Source organism: Mytilus edulis, chromosome 6 (assembly GCF_963676685.1).
Source record: "Mytilus edulis chromosome 6, xbMytEdul2.2, whole genome shotgun sequence".
Taxonomy (NCBI): Eukaryota; Metazoa; Mollusca; class Bivalvia; order Mytilida; family Mytilidae; genus Mytilus; species Mytilus edulis.
This window is the reverse complement of record NC_092349.1, coordinates 54,312,015-54,330,272: the sequence shown is the minus strand read 5'-3', so window position 1 is coordinate 54,330,272 and position 18,258 is coordinate 54,312,015. Positions and strand designations below refer to the sequence as shown.

The following is an 18,258-nucleotide window of genomic DNA, read 5'->3' as shown; positions in this document are numbered from 1 at the left end:
CCTAGTCTGAACCATACTTGACTGTACTGAATCGTACTTGACCCTTATCTTTGCCGTTGAAAATAGTCTAAACTATTACTCGACCAGTCTGAAACAGTCTTAACCCATTTTTGAAATGTACTCGACCTATTTTTTCAGTCTAAACCATACTTAACCAAAAGTCGGAACAATACTCGACCAGTCTGAACCATACTAGACCAAAACAAGAATGTGTCCTCAGTACACGAATGCCCCACTCGCACTATCATTTTCTATGTTCAGTGGACCGTGAAATTGGGGTAAAATCTCTAATTTGGCATTAAAATTAGAAAGATCATATCATAGGGAACATGTGTACCAAGTTTGAAGTCGATTGGACTCAACTTCATCAAAAACTACCTCGACCAAAAACTTTAACCTGAAGCGGAACAGACGGACGAACGGACGAACGGACGGACGGACGCACAGACCAGAAAACATAATGCCCCTCTACTATCGTAGGTGGGGCATAAAAACTCTTCTTTTTTAAATGTTAAAATAAATTTCTTTTTAACTGACATATATAACAACAGCCAATAAAATTTTTAAATTTTTAACCTTGTATTAGAAATATATCTATGATTATATTTAGGATGAAAAAAAATATATTATATATAACTTTATATCAAAAAGGGATGAAATTGAATAAATAAATATAATTGTTTTTCTGATTAGTGATGAAATATAAAGAATAACCTCTGCTTGGGGGCAAACTCATAAATAAGATCACACCTGGTCAGAGGTATTACATTCTAAATAACATTGATTCAAAATTGCAACATCCTGTCTCAGTTAAATACCAAGGCCTTTCGAATATACATGTATGTACTACATAAGTAATACACGAATTTAAGAAGATAGGGCTTCCATTTTACCTGTAAAACACACATGTACTGAGGTAATTAAAACATATTAAAGTGCGTTATGTATGCCATGTTAATTTGACAACAAAATTACTTAAATTCATTGAAATAAATTTTTACTGTTACTTTGGAATACATTTCCTTTTTTAAAAAGGTTATCAAGGATTGCTATGGAAATTCTATTATCATGATTACATTAAATTCTTGGTTTAATAGAAACAAAACAATTAAGCTCTCATTTTCTTAAATTTATGAAGTTTTTTTTAAATACTACTTTATATATATATATATATATATTAATTAAAAAAAACATTCACTGCATTATTAATTAAACTCAACTAAATCTATACTAGGCTTAAGTTAATGGTGAAAATAGTCCAGTTACCATAAAATAAATCCGAAATATTCATAAAATTTTGAATAAATATTGAAAATATTAGTCATTTGTTAGTCACAATTCATTTTTTTAGATTATTTGATCAGCTTGTTTTATTTATATTTTAAAAGTTGATATATATTATTACGTAAGTGTTGATTAATATTGTGTTGAAGTTATATTATGATTGATTATTATGAAATTTTAATTTCAATACTGAATTGAATACATTTTTAATTTCAAGTTGTTGTTCAAATTTCATTTTTATTAAAAAAAAAATCCTAAATTGATAAAATTCAGTTGAAAGATAAAAAGAATAGGTCTAGGTTGGTTAAGACTTGGTCGAGTATGGTTCAGACTAGGTCGAGTACGGTTCAGACTAGGTCGAGTACGGTTCAGACTAGGTTGAGCACAGTTCAGACTAGTATAAAATGGTTAAGTACTGGTCAAGTACACATTCAGACTGTTAAGTATGGTTCAGACTACAGTCGAGTATTATCAAGTAAATCTCAGACGAATTCAGACTGGTCGAGTAAAAATCAGTACAATCGAGTACAGATATAGGCCATTTCAGACTTTAAATTGCTTGTAGTGTATGTGAAACTGTTTCTTGAAAACAGTAAAACAGATGTATACAGAGAGAGTAACGATGTTCTCATTTCTAAGACTGATAACATCACTTGTCCAATCAATGTGCTACACAGGTATTCAAGTTTGGCAAATATTTCTTCCAGTAGTACGTAATATATATTGCGAGGTTTCAGCTATTGTAAAAGTAACAACAGTTATGTACTTCATAAGTAAGAAAAAATATCGTATTCTTCCACTATAGACATTTTATTGTCCGCTCTTTATAAGTTTGGTTTAGACAAGACTAAATTTGGTCTTCATAGTTTGAGATCTGGTGGAGCTACGGCAGCTGCTGCATAAAAAATTGAAGATAGAATTTGAAAAAAACACGGTAGATGGAAAAGTGATCGTGCTAAATATGGCTATGTTATAGAAAATTTAGAAGAAAGGTTGTCAGTTACAAAAAATCTTGGTGTTTGATATACAATCAATGTGTCCATTTTTAGCCCATCCTTTGTTTTGTTCGAAACTTTGCTGCACTCGTCTAGGCGAACTTTTCCCCATAGATATGTGTTTGAGTTTTTGTTCATAAATACTTTATGGGTGTTTGAGGACACGAATAATAAAATAAATGTATTTATTAACTATCGATAGCACATGGGTGTGTTGTTATATTGAGAACATGTGTTTATGTTTACAATTATATTTATATATAAATCATTTTAGCATAACAATAAGTCACCTTAACAAAGTTAAGAGTTTAAAGTTCTTTGTTAATAGCACTGACTGGTCATTCGCGGTAAAAGTTAACATTGAAAATACATTTTCATAGCTTGATCATACTCTTTTTTGCCATTTAATTCTGAAATATAGAATAAGAATTAACTGAATAAGATCAAAAACGTATGTAATATATCACAATCATTTTATAATACCCGGTACATTCGAATAATACAGAATCAAATCTAAAACAAAGTGTTTTATACATCATTTATTCGATGAAAACTGAAACAAAGTTATGACAAAATGAAATATATCAATATTATGCAAGTTATGTAAATAACACATGACAATAATATAATAAAAGTACTATAACAAGACGCATCGATTCGAATGTGAATTTAAACATTCGAGATGCAATTTACATGATATAAATATACATATATAATCTTTAACTGTAGACACGGACATTTTTTAGACATGCATGTTTGATGAGCGATGAAATATCTTTAATTAATATCCTAATTCTGTCAAGTATTATTACTATAACAACATAGAAAGACACACTTACTTGCATTGTTTCATGCACTGTTCACGATTTTCTGCAATTAAAAATAGATAAAGACAATAAATAAGACAATATTAACATTGTCCATATCTTAACTTTAACTTGCTTACTATAAATGTATTACATGAAGAACAACTTAATCTTCTGGACATAATCTGATAAACTGCATTTTGTAAGGCTTAAATACATTTTAAGATTTTAAATCCGGCCGATTGGTGCAGATATAGAGCAAAATTGCTTACTTGATGAGGGAAGCATGAAACTTTGCATAGTAGTTCTTGGTTATATACCCTTTGATTTCAGCTATGGACCCACTCTGAAAAATCCAATATGGCTGCCACTTCCAATATGGCTGCCATTTTCAAGATGGAGGAAAAACGGTATAAATATCAAGATTGTCCTAAAGGTATTCTATATAATTTCAGAAATTAGAGTAATGATTCTTTAAAAATGGACTTCATGTTCTTGAATTTGTTATCAATTAATTTTGAAATATAAAAAAAATTAATTTGTTATTTCTATAACACATTCATTTGCAAATATGGCTGCATACACAAAAACAAATAGTGATATTCAAAATGTTAATCAATATGTTACATGTTATTGTAATTGTTCTTTAAACGCTTTCAGTTTTAATGGTTGGAATGAAATAGGTTGAAACGAGTCGATTGAACGTTAATATAGGTCGGTTAAATGTGGTGGAAAAGTAGGTTACTCATCTTAACTTTGAGGCAGTGCCGAGGGCACCTTGTCTCGTGTCTCTTCAATACCACGTCTTAATTCACTTTCTAACTACGTGCGGCGAAACCAATTTGCAACTATTCAGCGAGCATGGTCCTAAAATGCACTTCTGGTCAGCAATTTTATTAGTTTTTATGGTAACAGTCATTTTTAGCTCACGTGGCCCGAAGGGCCAAAGTGAACTTATGCCATCACTTGGCGTCCGTCGTCGTCCGTCGTCTGTCGTCGTCTGTCGTCGTCCGTCGTCCTCTGTCATCGTCGGTCGTCGTAAACTATTTCAAGAAATTTCTCCTCTGAAACTACTAGGCCAAATACTTCCAAACTTTAATTGAATGTTCCTTAGGGTATCTAGTTTATAAATTGTATCCGAAGTTTTGATCTATCCACAAACATGGTCGCCATTGCTAAAAATAGAACAATGGGGTCAAATGCAGTTTTTGACTTATATCTCAAAAACGAAAGCATTTAGAGCAAATCTGATTGAGGTAAAAATGTTAATTAGGGTAAGATCTATCAGCCCTGAAATTTTCAGATGAATCAAACAACCCATTGTTGGGTTGCTGCCACTTAATTGGTAATTTTAAGGAAACTTTGCAGTTTTTTTACGACCCAAAAAATTTTCGGGATCGTATAATGGTATGATGTCGTCGTCTGCGTCGTCTGCGTCGTCGTCCGAAGACACATTGGTTTCCGTAAAATAACATTAGTTTCAGTGAATAGATCGTCATGAAATTTTTTCAGAAGGTTCAATACCACAAAAGGAAGGTTGGGATTGATTTTGGGGATGATGGTCCGAACTGATTAGGAATTAAGGGCCCAAAAGGGGCCTAAAACAAGCATTTTTCTAGTTTCAGGATAATAACTTGTGTAGAAGTATTTCAATTGCTCTGAAATCATACCGCAATGTTTAAAACCACAAGTAGAAGGTTTGGATTCATTTAAGGGCCAAAAAGGGGTAAAAACAAGCATTTTTCTAGTTTCAAGACAATAACTTATGTGTAATTGTATGGATCTCACTGAAAGTGTACCACAATGTACCATATAACAAAGGGGAGGCTGGGATTAAGTTTTGGGTTAATTGCCCAAAATATGTAGGAATTAGGGGCCAAAAAAGGGCCAAAAAGAAGCATGTTTCTAGTTTCAAAACAATCATGACAATAACTTGTGTTTAAGTGTATGGATCTCTCTGAAATTGTACTACAAGGTTCAATACTGCAATGGAAAGCATAGGATTGAGTTTAAGGGTTATTGCTCCAAGGGGGTTTTAAAAAGTTGGAGGGGGGATTTTTTGTTTACCATTTTTTTGAAGGGCTTTCTTTTTTTTCGAAATTTTTGAAAAGTTTCAAGAAGAAATCTTCAATTGCACAGTATTGTGCAATAGATTTGTTAGATCTTTGACCACATTCATTTTGGGACAAAAACCTTTATTATGTCAAAAATTTGATCACAATCCAAATTCAGACAGAATCAAACTTGAAAATTGTGACCAAATTTGCCCTATCTGTTCAGGGTTCAACCACTGGGGTCGTAGAAAGCTGCGCCCTGCGGAGCACCTGGTTGGTCATTACCTTGAATATTATTATAGATAAAGATAAACTGTAAACAGCAAAAATGATAAGCAAAGTAAGATCTACAAATTAGTCAATATGACCAAAATTGTCAATTGACCCCTTAAGGGATTATTGTCCTTTAATGACAATTTTTCACAATTTGTTCATCATATTTGCTAACTTTAAAAAATCTTCTCCTCTAAATCTGCTCAACCAAATTCAACCAAACTTCAACTGAATGATCAGTAGGGTGTATTAAATAAAGTTTGTGTTTTATTTTCTATTTCGTCAAAAAACATGGCCGTCTTTGCTAAAAATAGAACACAGGGTAAAATGCAGATTTTGGCTTATATCTCAAAAACTCCACCATTTAGAGCAAATAAGACAAAAAGTTAAAGTATTTATTAGGTCAAGGTCTACCTGTCCTGAAATTTTCAGCCGAATTGAGTAACTGGTTTTTCAGGTATAATGCCCCTGAATTGATGATTTTAAAGAAATTTTGCAGTGTTTGGTTATTATCTTGAATATTATTTTAGATAAAGATAAACTGGTAATAACAATTATATTGTGAATCATCAGATTGACCTACACTGTATCTTAACTAAATGTAGGGCGAACTCATGCCCATTTCTTTCCAGAGGTTCCTAAGGGGCTTTAAAAGGTATTTCCAGCATAGTACATGGCCTTTGTTACTCTGTTTAATTTACAAAAAACATTAATTTATTAATTTAGTTAATAAGGCATTGTTTACCAGGTGAGCGATTCAGGCTCTTGAGAGCCTCTTGTTCAGTTTGGCGGAACTGTGATGGTCCGTTTTATGCAAACATGCTGAGTTGAAATTTCGTTTCCACTGTTAATAAATGGCGTATTTCACTTTATTGGTGATGGTAATTGTGGGACGTCTCAGGTTTATCACTGCGCTCAGTGTGTCCAAAATATCTAGCCTAAGTTTAACATCGTCTGTGAATGGCTCTTTGCACACGTCCCATTGTATGTTTACTCTATTAATGTCGAGAGTCGTTCTTTATAATCTTCCCAAAAATAAGCTGTTACCCAAACCATGTAGCGTTACATTCTAAAAATCTCAATTTAATGCCGGAATTAATTTCTCATTTACTAATGTTATCATTGCAGTAGTGTCCACAATCATTTTCACATTCTGGTCATATATAGTACCTCGTAATGCTAAGCTCTTTCAAATTGTTCGTCTGATGACAATATCTGGGGGCATCTGTTCGTTTTTGTGATGGGGTTAAATGTTTCATGTTTCAACAGAAACAGTTGCCTGCAAGTGGATTCTATCAAGTTTATCAAATGCTGAATGCCTTGCATACTTACGGTATCATCCCCGTCGAGTCAATGGCAAATCCCACATTTATCACTCCAATCATGACAACCTCGTCAGCTCCTTGAGCTCCAACAGGCTTCCCATAACAGCAAGCTGACTCCACTGACCGATGCAGGAAATAGCAGAGGAAGACACCTTCAACAGGATTTGTGTTTAAATGATTCTAAATTCTCAAATCTGCTTAAATTGAGATGGTTGTTGAATGATTTGAACTGTCTCATGCAGGGTCAAGGGCCCTGACATAGGACCTTTGACTTAAGGGGGATAAACCTTCATCAGAGTTGGCGAGGTTGATGGGTCATGCGAACTACAATTGGGGGAAGACGCAAGGCATGGATTTTGTTGTGTACTTTTGGGGAAAGACGCAAGGCATGGATTTTGTTGTGTACTTTTGGTTAACTTGCGTTGTACTGGCTCAGGTCAAATTTTGGCTGAGATGATGAGTCAATTGCAGGAATATTAACTTCTTTATTTCGATTGTCCACTAATTCATCTACAACAGATGCCAGTTGTTGGAAGGTACCCTGCTGTTCAAATGCACTTTTAAATTAAACTGTGTCTCCTTCCTCAATTGTTGTCAGCTTGTCCATCCGTCTCACCACAACATTGAATTTCTTATTGGTCTGACCATCAATATCGCCAAGCAATTACCACTAGCCTTGATGTTTATACTGTCTTCAGACTGCTGAAGTTGCTGAGATATTGCTCCCATCTATTTGTTATTAATATTCGTTGCCTCTTTCTGTTCAGCTTGAATCGTAATGAGACCAACACATATTTTATCAATTCGCGCTTCGCTCTGTTTTATATTGCGGTAAATCTTAGCGGTTCTTTGAGCATTCGATTTTCTATCTGCTAAATATTCTTGGTACAATTGTTTAATTGTCATTTATGAGCTGTCCTTTGTTTGAGCGTCTTCAGCTGTGGGTTTCTCCATATCCCCAAGTGATTCAATTTCTGCCATTTTAATGTTCTTGTCCTTCTTGTCCTCAATTCCTGCCATTTCACTAATTTGTGTTTAAATGATTCTCAATTCACAGTATAATATCTCAAATTTCAAAATATTGCGACCCAAGAAATAAGATAGGCACTGAATAAAATATAAAGGCAGATAAATCCCAAATCACAGCTTTTATGTGTGACCAAGACAACAAATAGTGCAGCTTTTAATGAAAGATACTACTGCAGCTTTTTATGAAAGCTACTTATTTGTGTATGAACTGACAAGCAAGACAAAATCAAAAAGGACAGAACTGGGACAGATACTTAATGACACTATACATCAATAAAATGTTTATAATCAGGTCAATTCTCAAAAATTAATATTTGCTTATTTTTCAAGGCGGCCATTTTGACAATAGCCACCATTTTATATTTCAAAGATAGATGAAAAAAATCTTGCTAAGTACACCAAGTCATTCAAATATGTTGATTTTTGTGCTTCCAGCGTCAAATCCACTGTGGATTGTGCAATACTGGAAAACATTTTAGAACGTACGGCAGCCATCTTGAAATAAATCGCCATATTGAATTTAAAGGATGGGTCCATAGCTAATATTGCTTAGTACACAAAAATGTACCATCATGCAAAAATTGGTGCTTTCCTCATTATTTGAGCAATTTTTTTCACCGATCGGCCGGACTAAAACTCTTGCACGCCCCTAACCAAATATCTCTACACGTACAGTGATAATGGACGCCATACTGAACTACGAATTATACACAAGAAACTAAAATTGAAAATCTTACAAGACTAACAAAGAACAGAGGCTCCTGACTTGGGATAGGCGCAAAAATGCGGCGAGGTTTAACATGTTTCTTAGATCTCAACCCTCCCCCTATACCTCTAGCAAATGTAGAAAAGTAAATGCATAACAATATGCACAGTAAAATTATGTTCAAGAGAAGACCCTGTCCGATGTAAGAAGAGGTAACAAATTAAAATAAACAAAATGACATTAATATATAAAAAAAAACACAACTTGAAGTTCACTGACTACCAGCTCCAGACCTCAATTAAACTAATTGAAAGATTATATCTTCATCATATGAATATCAGGCACAATCCCTCTCAGTAGGGGTTTAGAATCGTACCAACATAAAATATATGTGAAGAACATAACCCGTGTCATGCTAACAACTGGTTTTAAATAAATGTGTTTAATTCCGATGCAAAGACCCTATAAGTGATTCAATATTAAAGCCAAAATATGCAATCTTTAATGACCTGACAACAGTATGTAACTATATTCCTTCTAAATAAGTATGTTGAAAGGTTTTGTTAGCTTTTGAGTTGAATACTGACATTTTTATGCTCTGTAAAGAATATTACCATAAAAGATTGGAAGTGTCTGCATGTTGAGATATATTTACGAATGATGTCCTTGTACCGATGATGAAATTTAGTGAATGTTTTGACTAGTTTATGATATCGAAAACCCTGGTGTAATGATTTTACAGTAATACATAAACTTTTCTCGCTTAAATCTAAGACGTTGTTACATACACGAGTGAATCATACAAGTTAAGATATATGAATATCGCAAGATGGTGACAAGGGAACGTCATCATCTAAAAATGTATAATCAACGATAGCAAACTTTAAAAATATCTCTTTCGTCACACATTTGAGTATTAAGCTTTCCGTTTATGATATAGATATCAAGATCGAGGAAAAGGCAGTGGTCATTGTTTGTATTAGTTTTATTAAAAGTAAGTTTAACATGATCAATATCTTTAGTATACATACTGAAGTGGTCATTATTGAGAGCCAACATATCATCCAAATATCTAAAAGTATATTCCAACTGTTACATTCATACATTTATTCTTTGTTGTCGTAATGACTATGATGAAAATATCATTAATTTGTCGTATTGTCAATCAAGTTTCGGAAATCACGCCAACGATTAATTTTGAAGTTTTGAACGTTACATAGTTGTTCAACACTTACCTCCAGAATGCATGCATCTCGCCACACAACTTTCAACTTTAATATAGAAATGAAATTTAAATTATGTACGCTTACATCAATCAATAAATAATTACAAAGAAACTTTTGTTATAAAAGTGTAACAAGTTGTTTAGTTCCCTTGATTCGTGTATTGTAATTGTTATTGGGAAATTAATTTGTCTTCTCTCAACGTAAGATAACAATGCAGATATCAATAAAAGTTTCTATGCTCGAAAGATCTACTAGACTTACAAAAAACATAGTATGAAAAGAATATACTAGAATCATTAATCAAACTTATCAAATGTAAACAGGAAAGGTTTCATAAAAATTACATCTAAGCTCCTTTGTTCTAACAGGAGTGATCTGAGCCGGATCACCCCTACCAGATCACCCCAGTTTGAGTTTCTTTGTTATGCATCTTTTCCTTTGTTCTGTAACATTTTGGCGGGAATGTCAAATCCACTATAAAACTTAAAATTAATAATACGGAAAAGACTATCTATCAAAATTCACGTAGAAAAAAATCCAGTGTATATGCTGGGAATCAAACTCGAGAACTTTAGCATATCAAGCCACGACACATACCACTACACCAGGACGACTGGATACGAAATAGTAGTAATTTGACATATTAAACGAAGCAAGATCTTTTTATAAGTGGGGCGAGTTGTCACATCTTTATTCAGTAGGGGTTTAACCTTTTCCGTTAGTGAGTTTTCAGACTGACTGTTCAATTTGATTTTACACTTTTTTAAAGTGGGGCAAGTCGGTAAACAAGAGTTGGACGATATATTTATAAAGTGGCGATATAGTGTGGGCCGATTGGCAAGTGGGGCGAGTTGACATTGTTTGAGATCTATTCATCGTGTTTGGGGGTCAAAAAGGGTATACACCATATAGTAATATATAAAGTATATTGTTATGGTTGAGTGGCGTTTTAAAGTAGATTTTTCGAATTGTAAATGGTTGTTCGTCTAATCTAAAACAGCTGGGATGTTAAATAGTTATCCCAGTCGGCCATCGGATTGATCTTACACTGACACACCGCGTCCTTGTGGGATAATTATTAAAGAACCTTCCAAAGGTTAATTGTCAAATTTAGATAAAAAGTTTACTACGGTGAAAAGAAATCTGTATATTTCTAAATAGGTTTGTCATTTACTTAAGATAAATATTAATGTCAAACAAGTCTTGTTCAAAAGACAATGATAGTTCATTCAATGGAAAGCGACTGTGAGTCATTGATATATGCATATCAAAACAAAACAAAAAAGGAATCATTGTCAATTTTTATAATGTTTCTTCTTTTGTTTCATTATAGAATAAAAGGAACTAATCAACCAGTCCGGTTCACCTCTCAATTATCAAAAGCGTAAGGCTGTTTCAATTTTCCATCGCATATATATATATTTAAATTCATAATTCGATTTATTAACAGGTAACAGGAATAAATTTATGTGTGAATAGGGGTTTTAAAATAGAGATAAAATACCCAAAAAAACACAGAAAAATGGAACCAAAAATAAAGAAAAACAGAATATCATGAATAATATACATTGTAATGTCAAAATATAAAGATAAGATAATAGTGCTCAAAAAACTAAATATAGAAGCATTGCACATGAAATTGAAGAATACATAAAATGGGCCCGTGCATCCAGAACCTCTTTAATTAAGAAGGATCTGAACAAACCCATGAAGTTATATGAATAATATACTTACCAAGAATACAACGCGTGTAACATCTTTGCAATTCATGTTCTACAAAAGCAAAATTTGAATATTGCACCAAGTTTAATCAAGCAATTATTAATAATATACATATATATATGTATATACTCTCTAGTATCTTAAGTCTTTTGACTTATAAATAACATTGATGAATTTATAACACATATAATTTTACCCATTATCTAGAAATTGGTTACGCATGCATACGTTGTGTTCCACCATTTAAAAAGAAAAGAATTTCAACATTAAAATTGAAACAAGGGTTAACCGTTTCGTTGACTAAATCTATCCACACAAATTATTCTTATACAGGTAAAAAATGTAATCACTTTTTTTGTAACCTATAACATGAAATCAAACAAACATGTGCAATGTTTTCATATTTGCTTTTATGCCTATATCGGGTTATGTAACTATCGGCAATATTTGGAGGGCATCTCGCTGGTTAATTAGATAGCGTCTAGCCTAGCTAAATACACTCAAAATTTTAAAATATATTATCGCGTGTATGCTCTCTTTACTGTTTATTTCAGATTCATTGTAATTTGGATTTCTGTTTAAGTATATTATAAGTGAAATATGAGAATTGAGTCATATCGGTGAATCTGAATTTCACAGCTAGTGTCCTTTTAATCAGATCCAATGTTTATTGGATGCTTGTTCATATATGCATTTTAAAATGGAAATGTAAACAAAACTGTTCAACTTCCAATTTACTATGTTTGGGTGTTGACGTTTTCCTTGCTACCATACCTTAAATTTACTTAAACGAAGAAAGGTCAAGGATTTTTCAGACTTTTTAATCTTCCCAATATTTTAAATCAGCTAAAATTATAATAAATCACGGTAGTAAAGTATAATAACAATAAACAAACAACACAATTCAAATATTAGTAAGATTTACCTTCATAATCAAAACATTTGTAACACTTTATACCTGTAAGTATAAAATAATCAAAGTATCATTATGTTTTTCTTTCTATAAACATAAGTACCATATATAATATTGAAATGAAATGAAGTCCAGATCGCTGTTAGATTAATAATGAACTTTATTAACTTTCGAAACCTCCAGTTAAAAGTGTTAAACTATTGGAACTAATTAGTTTTTGGAAATGCTCATGTAGAATAAACTCGCGTTATCCAGTACGAAAAAGAAATATTTATATTACAACTATATTAACAAATGAATATCTTACTCTCATTCATTTAACGAATATTACCACTGAGAAAGAACGAAACTATAGAAACTAGTTGTAGTAATTAAAAAAAGTATCAATTAAAGAACGCAACTATAGCATTTGTATAGATAATTGTTGTCGTAAATAAGCGACACTTATTAATTTAACTAATTTTACCACTTAGAAAGAACCAGATAATTATTATGGTAACCAAACGACACTTATCAGTTATTTAATAATCTTTTTTTCAATTTTCAACGACACTATAGATAATTGTTTTTTTTTGTAAATAAACGACATTTATCAATTAAATAAATTTACCACTTAAAAGGAATGGAACTATAGAGAACCGTACGAATCTGTTTTGAACGTATAAGACTGGGTTCACAATAATAGAAAAATGTCAGATCATGGAGGATAGTAATCCGACCTTTTCACTGTTCGTGTGTTTGAGTAGTTTGTCCTCAACGCATCATTTCAGTATGTACTGGTAAAACGTTTATGTTGATATTTAAAGATGTACGATTCTAAAACATATTGCTAGTGTAAACACCGACGCATCATATCGATTCACTTAATGATGGTAAAACGTATTTTGTGTCAATATCAGTCGCTTTAGTAAAAATAGTATGGTATTTTTTTAACGGATATAAGGAAGAAAATATACACTTTTAGCTAAGCACGGTTCATACATCCTTCTGTTTATAAACTTTGCTGACATTTAACAAACGAACATACCTACCAGTTATTATAATGATGAAATTAGTACTTACATTCTTTATCTACGATCTGTTTTGTAAAAACAAACACTATGACTAAAACCAAAACCAAAACAAATTGTTTCATAACCTCACAGTTCCGGGGTACCTGTAAATGTTCCAAAGCTTTACAAAAATTGTAATTTATTCACATCAAATTAAAGTATTTATTAAACTCTGCTACAGCTGCAAAATCTTTACGTGTTTGTCCTACTTCAATTGATTTTGGAAAAAAAAATGAAAAGCATCTTACATTCATAGATTTGACCTTGTCAACATTGGTCAACGTGCCAATAACTACAATCCGATTTTTTATTTCTGATATTCGAGTCACACTGAACTGATAATTCAACAGATTGCAACCTATGTGTGTATTTATTGACTTTACCAAAATAAAACCATACGAAATTTCTTTGTTTAAAATGTATTTTATTTTCTTTGTATAGACAATGCATTTGACATCTACTGATGACATCAATTTGACAATCATAAATACTTACGCATTTATATTTATATGTAGAAAGTTGCCTATTCAATTTTCCCCACATTTTTTAAATAATCCTATACAACTTGTCAACGTTTTTCTTGTTGTGCCATAGGAATGCCAATTATTAAAATTTAGAATGATATAAAATTGACAACTGAGATTCTAGTCCATTATGACGTCTCAAAAGATTGTTTTTATTTTTTCTGTGACGCCTTCCTACATGTACGTCTTGCATGGCTATTTCAATATTTTTCTTCCCATCTTGAAAGGTTATTTTATATTCTTTTCATATAACACTTACCTACGAGTACAAAAAAAAATCGCCTTTCCTGACTTCAGAAAACCTTTCTTGTGTCCTTTGTTTTATTTTTTAGAGTTGGAAATTTCTCATTTTCAAATTTGGAATGGACCTTCCTCAACTATCACTCTTCTAATTTAGGTAGGGAGGCATTTGAAAAAAATGTCTCACGTCCGGTAAAATCCAAAATGGCGGACATCATATTTAAATCAGCCAAATATCGAAAGCTCGTATGTGAAAAGGTGTTGTTATCATGCTACTATATTAATAATTGGTACTAACCTTTATTAAGTACTATGTTTGAATATATTATATAGATTAGATGTCTTCAGACTATACTTCCGGTAAAATCCAATATGGCTGACATTGTACTAAAATAAGCTATTTTTTAGGGAGGGTAATTGAAATGTGTTTCAACGTATTGCTAATATCATTATATTGTGCAGGAACCTTTCTTTGGTGCTTGCCTTTGATACAATGTATAGTACATATGTCTTTATAACCCCTACATCCGGTATTATCTAATATGGCTAATATGGAAAGATCACTATTTTGTTTTTCAATTTTCAAATGTTTTCGATTTAAAAAAAAATGTGCTGGTCATTTAACTTTTGGCCTTAAGTTATCCTCAAAACAACTAATTCTCTATCATGGTTTAAATGTTTTGATACAAATACACTTCCGGTAAAAAAAAACAATATGGCAAGCAATATCCTCGATGTAGTGTTTTGGATAAATTGATTAAAACAAAATAAGGTCACTTAAGTTCTTAAATAATTTTAGAATTACTACTATTTGACCACAAATACATGCTTATTCACAATCACCACCACAAGCTCATGCATCAGTGCACGTGAGACCCGTTTTCCATATTTACAACTACCGCAGCATCCTTTCTTACATCCACAAGGTACAAGCACCTGACAAGATAGTGAGGCCTCAGAAAGAGTTTTTCAAAAGGATTCCCATGGATCTCTTCGTCCCTTCGCCACCCATTAGAGCCTTGAATGGGTAGCATACGATCCAATTCTTAGACGGGGATAACGAAGCAAGAAAACATTTGTTTTTGGAAGAGGAAAGACTAATTGAGGCTATTCCCACGACTCGATCTAGACTTTTTAAGAATGTAAAATGTGCAATATACCTTGGCAGGTGTCAATTAGTACTAAGATTGGAATTGGTTCCTATGCTAATTAGTCCAGACGGTTATAAATGGCGAAGGGACAAATATGATCCATGGAAACCCTTTTGGACAAATCTTTTTGAGACCTCTTCATCTTGTCATGAGCTTGTTCATTATGATGTTATGGAAATCGGGTCTCCCGTGCACTGCTTTATATGCTTGCGGTGGTGATTATGACAAAAATGTAATTGCGACCATAAATTAGTTGTTCTATGATGTTTTAGTACTTTAATGACCTTATTTTGTTTAATCAATCTATCAAAAACTCTACATCGAGGATACAGAATTAGAGACTCATATCTAAAATTTATGCCATATCGATTTTGTTTTACCGAAAGTGTTAACTTTGTTTAAACATAATAGTGAATTAGTAGTTTGACGATAACTTCAATCCAAAAGTTAACTTACCAGCAAAAAAAACACTTTTTTTACATTTTGAAAGAAGTTGAATAATGAAATTAAAAGTTGATATTTCTATGTCTGCCATATTGGATATTACCGAAAGAAGGGGGTTTAAAGACATATGTCCTATATATTGTATCCATGAGAAGCAAACAAGAAAAGTCCCGCACTATATAATGATAAAAGCAATACATTAAACATCCCTAAATAAATATGTTGGATTTAACCGGAAATAGGGTTTTTAAGTCATATAATCTTTTTAATATATCCCAAAGTAGCACATAACAAAGGTTTGTGCCGACTATAATGATAGTAGCATTATTATCACACCTTTTCACCTATCAGCCTTAGATATTGGGCTGATTTAAGTATAATGTCCGCCATATTGAATTTTACCGGAAGTGGTGCATTTTTTCAGATTGCCTCCCTATCTGAAATCAAAGAGTAATACTAGATCAAGCTTTGTGCCAAATTTCATGCTTGAAGCAGGTTGTGCACAATTTTTCATGAAGCCGCCGTACTATAAGCTGGAGAGTGTTTTGTGCACCCCTTAGTTTCCAATAACACCCGAATTTATACCACACATTTATCCTTCATAAAAGAAAAACGAAAACTACAAAAATACCAAACTCTGAGGAAAATTCAGAACGGTAGTCCCGTATCAAATGGCAAAATCAATAAATAATGTTCATTCATTAATTCAAAATAATTATAAAAAATAGAAATAATTTGAAATCTATTGGTCCAAATGGCTCAGGAAAAGTCGACCTTAGAAGCATTTGACTCCTCTTTTCTTTTTGTAATTCTCTCATTGTAATAAATAAAGCCCCTGACCTATGCAACAATGAAAAAACCTTCGTGCATGTGATATTTATTAAGTGCCATTGTTCATAACATAAACAAAGGAGTAAGACAAAAGATTTACAAATTAGTTAAAAATCTATTCAATGTGTCTTCAACTGCTACATAATTACGATTGTTTATTGTACGTTGTGAAATTCATTTAATAATTCCTATATTGATCAGTCAGCACATGCATAAAATGATTTCAGTGTAAATAAAATAATGTAAATAAAAGTTTTAGCATATCATAAATGTTAACCACGACAAAAAGAAGATGAATTCGGGACTGAAAGATCATGTTATATTAGATTTCAGAACATATAAATCGGATAGGTTAAGACTTAGGCACACATTTTGCTCACATTTGAATGAGATTTAATTTTGTATTTAATTTATTATCATTTGGCTAAACAATAACTATATCCATTGATCTATCACCTTGTTAAAGTGTACCTACTAGATTTATATATTTGATCTGTAAAAAAGTAACCAAACCAGCAGTATGTATGTATTGACCTTCATGTACCTAGATCTGTGTGATGATATGTCAAACGACCTCTTTTGTTGTTTTAGGATTCTCACATGATTAAATAAAAAGTATCCTGGGCTTATAATTAAACTTACCTGTGCAAAGTTTACTAAAGCATTCCTTGTGAAAACTATCATATTTCATAAAATTATTGTAAAGGTCCTTATGATAACGTTTCCATATATATATATAAAAATGGTCCTAGTTCTTAAACTAATTGTAGAATAACCTTATCTTCAGTTGCTGTTCCTTTATTTCTTGTGCAAAACCAATAAAAAAGACATGATACAATAGCATCCATTACTAAACCAACAACAGATCCTATCAAAGAATCTTTCATACTCGTCGTTCAGGAAGTGAAATAAAAGCAGAACCCGGAACATAACAGTTCAGAGTTCAAAAACCAAACAAATCTTATACCGGTTAAATACGAAAATTGTATAGACTGACACTTGACTAGAGAATGAGTAAAATAGAAATCAGCTGATATTGCATGTTTTGTGTTCGTATTAGAATAAAAAATCTTCATTTGCATTAAAGTGCCGACATTTAGCTGTATGTAATTGTATTGTTGTATTTGTGCAATAATTATATAATTATATACTATAATTCATATCAGTTATGATCTTTATATAATACGATGACACAGAAGAAATATCAGGACTGCTATAAAAAAAACGAGATGAGCTGAACTCAGAAATAATCGCAATATGCATCAATTTCGGTATCACATTCTGTTATTTTTCGACTTTTCGGCCGTTAACTACATTCCTCCCTGTTTTGTAAAAATGTCAACCGTCCATGCTCATAATTATATAGTCATCACAATTTGAAAATAAACTCCATCACCGAGCATCAATGACAAGAAAAGTTAAATTTTATATCGAACACGTAATCAGAAATGAAGTTAATCCACGCGGTCAAATTCATAAATAGTTGCTCTATACGTAAGTTAGTATATAAGTAATTGAGAAATGCCGAATTTTCCATTTTGGTAAACAGTTTTGCATTGTATATGTTCATAGATATCCCTATCATAGCAATGTTATTGATATGTCTTATATATATCGCTGAGTTTTTCTTATGAAGTAATATATCATTTGAGTGATAACTATTATATCTAATGACTGGCATTT

At 32.2% G+C, this 18,258-nt stretch overlaps 1 protein-coding gene across 1 annotated transcript; it reads right to left on the bottom strand.

Annotated features, from left to right (window-relative positions):
• Positions 1-1,567: 1,567 nt before the first annotated feature.
• On the bottom strand, positions 1,568-17,470 carry LOC139526131 (uncharacterized). The gene is made up of 7 exons (XM_071321273.1): positions 17,352-17,470; positions 13,396-13,489; positions 12,346-12,378; positions 11,433-11,471; positions 9,708-9,743; positions 3,119-3,149; positions 1,568-2,689 (listed from the first exon to the last, which is right to left on the bottom strand). The coding sequence occupies exons 1-7, from the start codon at positions 17,460-17,462 to the stop codon at positions 2,665-2,667; spliced, it is 369 nt and encodes a 122-aa protein (XP_071177374.1). The 5' UTR covers positions 17,463-17,470; the 3' UTR covers positions 1,568-2,664.
• Positions 17,471-18,258: the final 788 nt, after the last annotated feature.

Coding starts and splice junctions, on each gene's coding strand:
- LOC139526131 (XM_071321273.1), bottom strand. CDS start 17,462: ATGAAAGATTCTTTGATAGGATCTGTTGTTGGTTTAGTAATGGATGCT. Junction 11,472..12,345: donor CAAATGTTTTGATTATGAAG/GTAAATCTTACT, acceptor TTGCTTTTGTAG/AACATGAATTGCAAAGATGT. Junction 9,744..11,432: donor TTACACGCGTTGTATTCTTG/GTAAGTATATTA, acceptor TCTATATTAAAG/TTGAAAGTTGTGTGGCGAGA.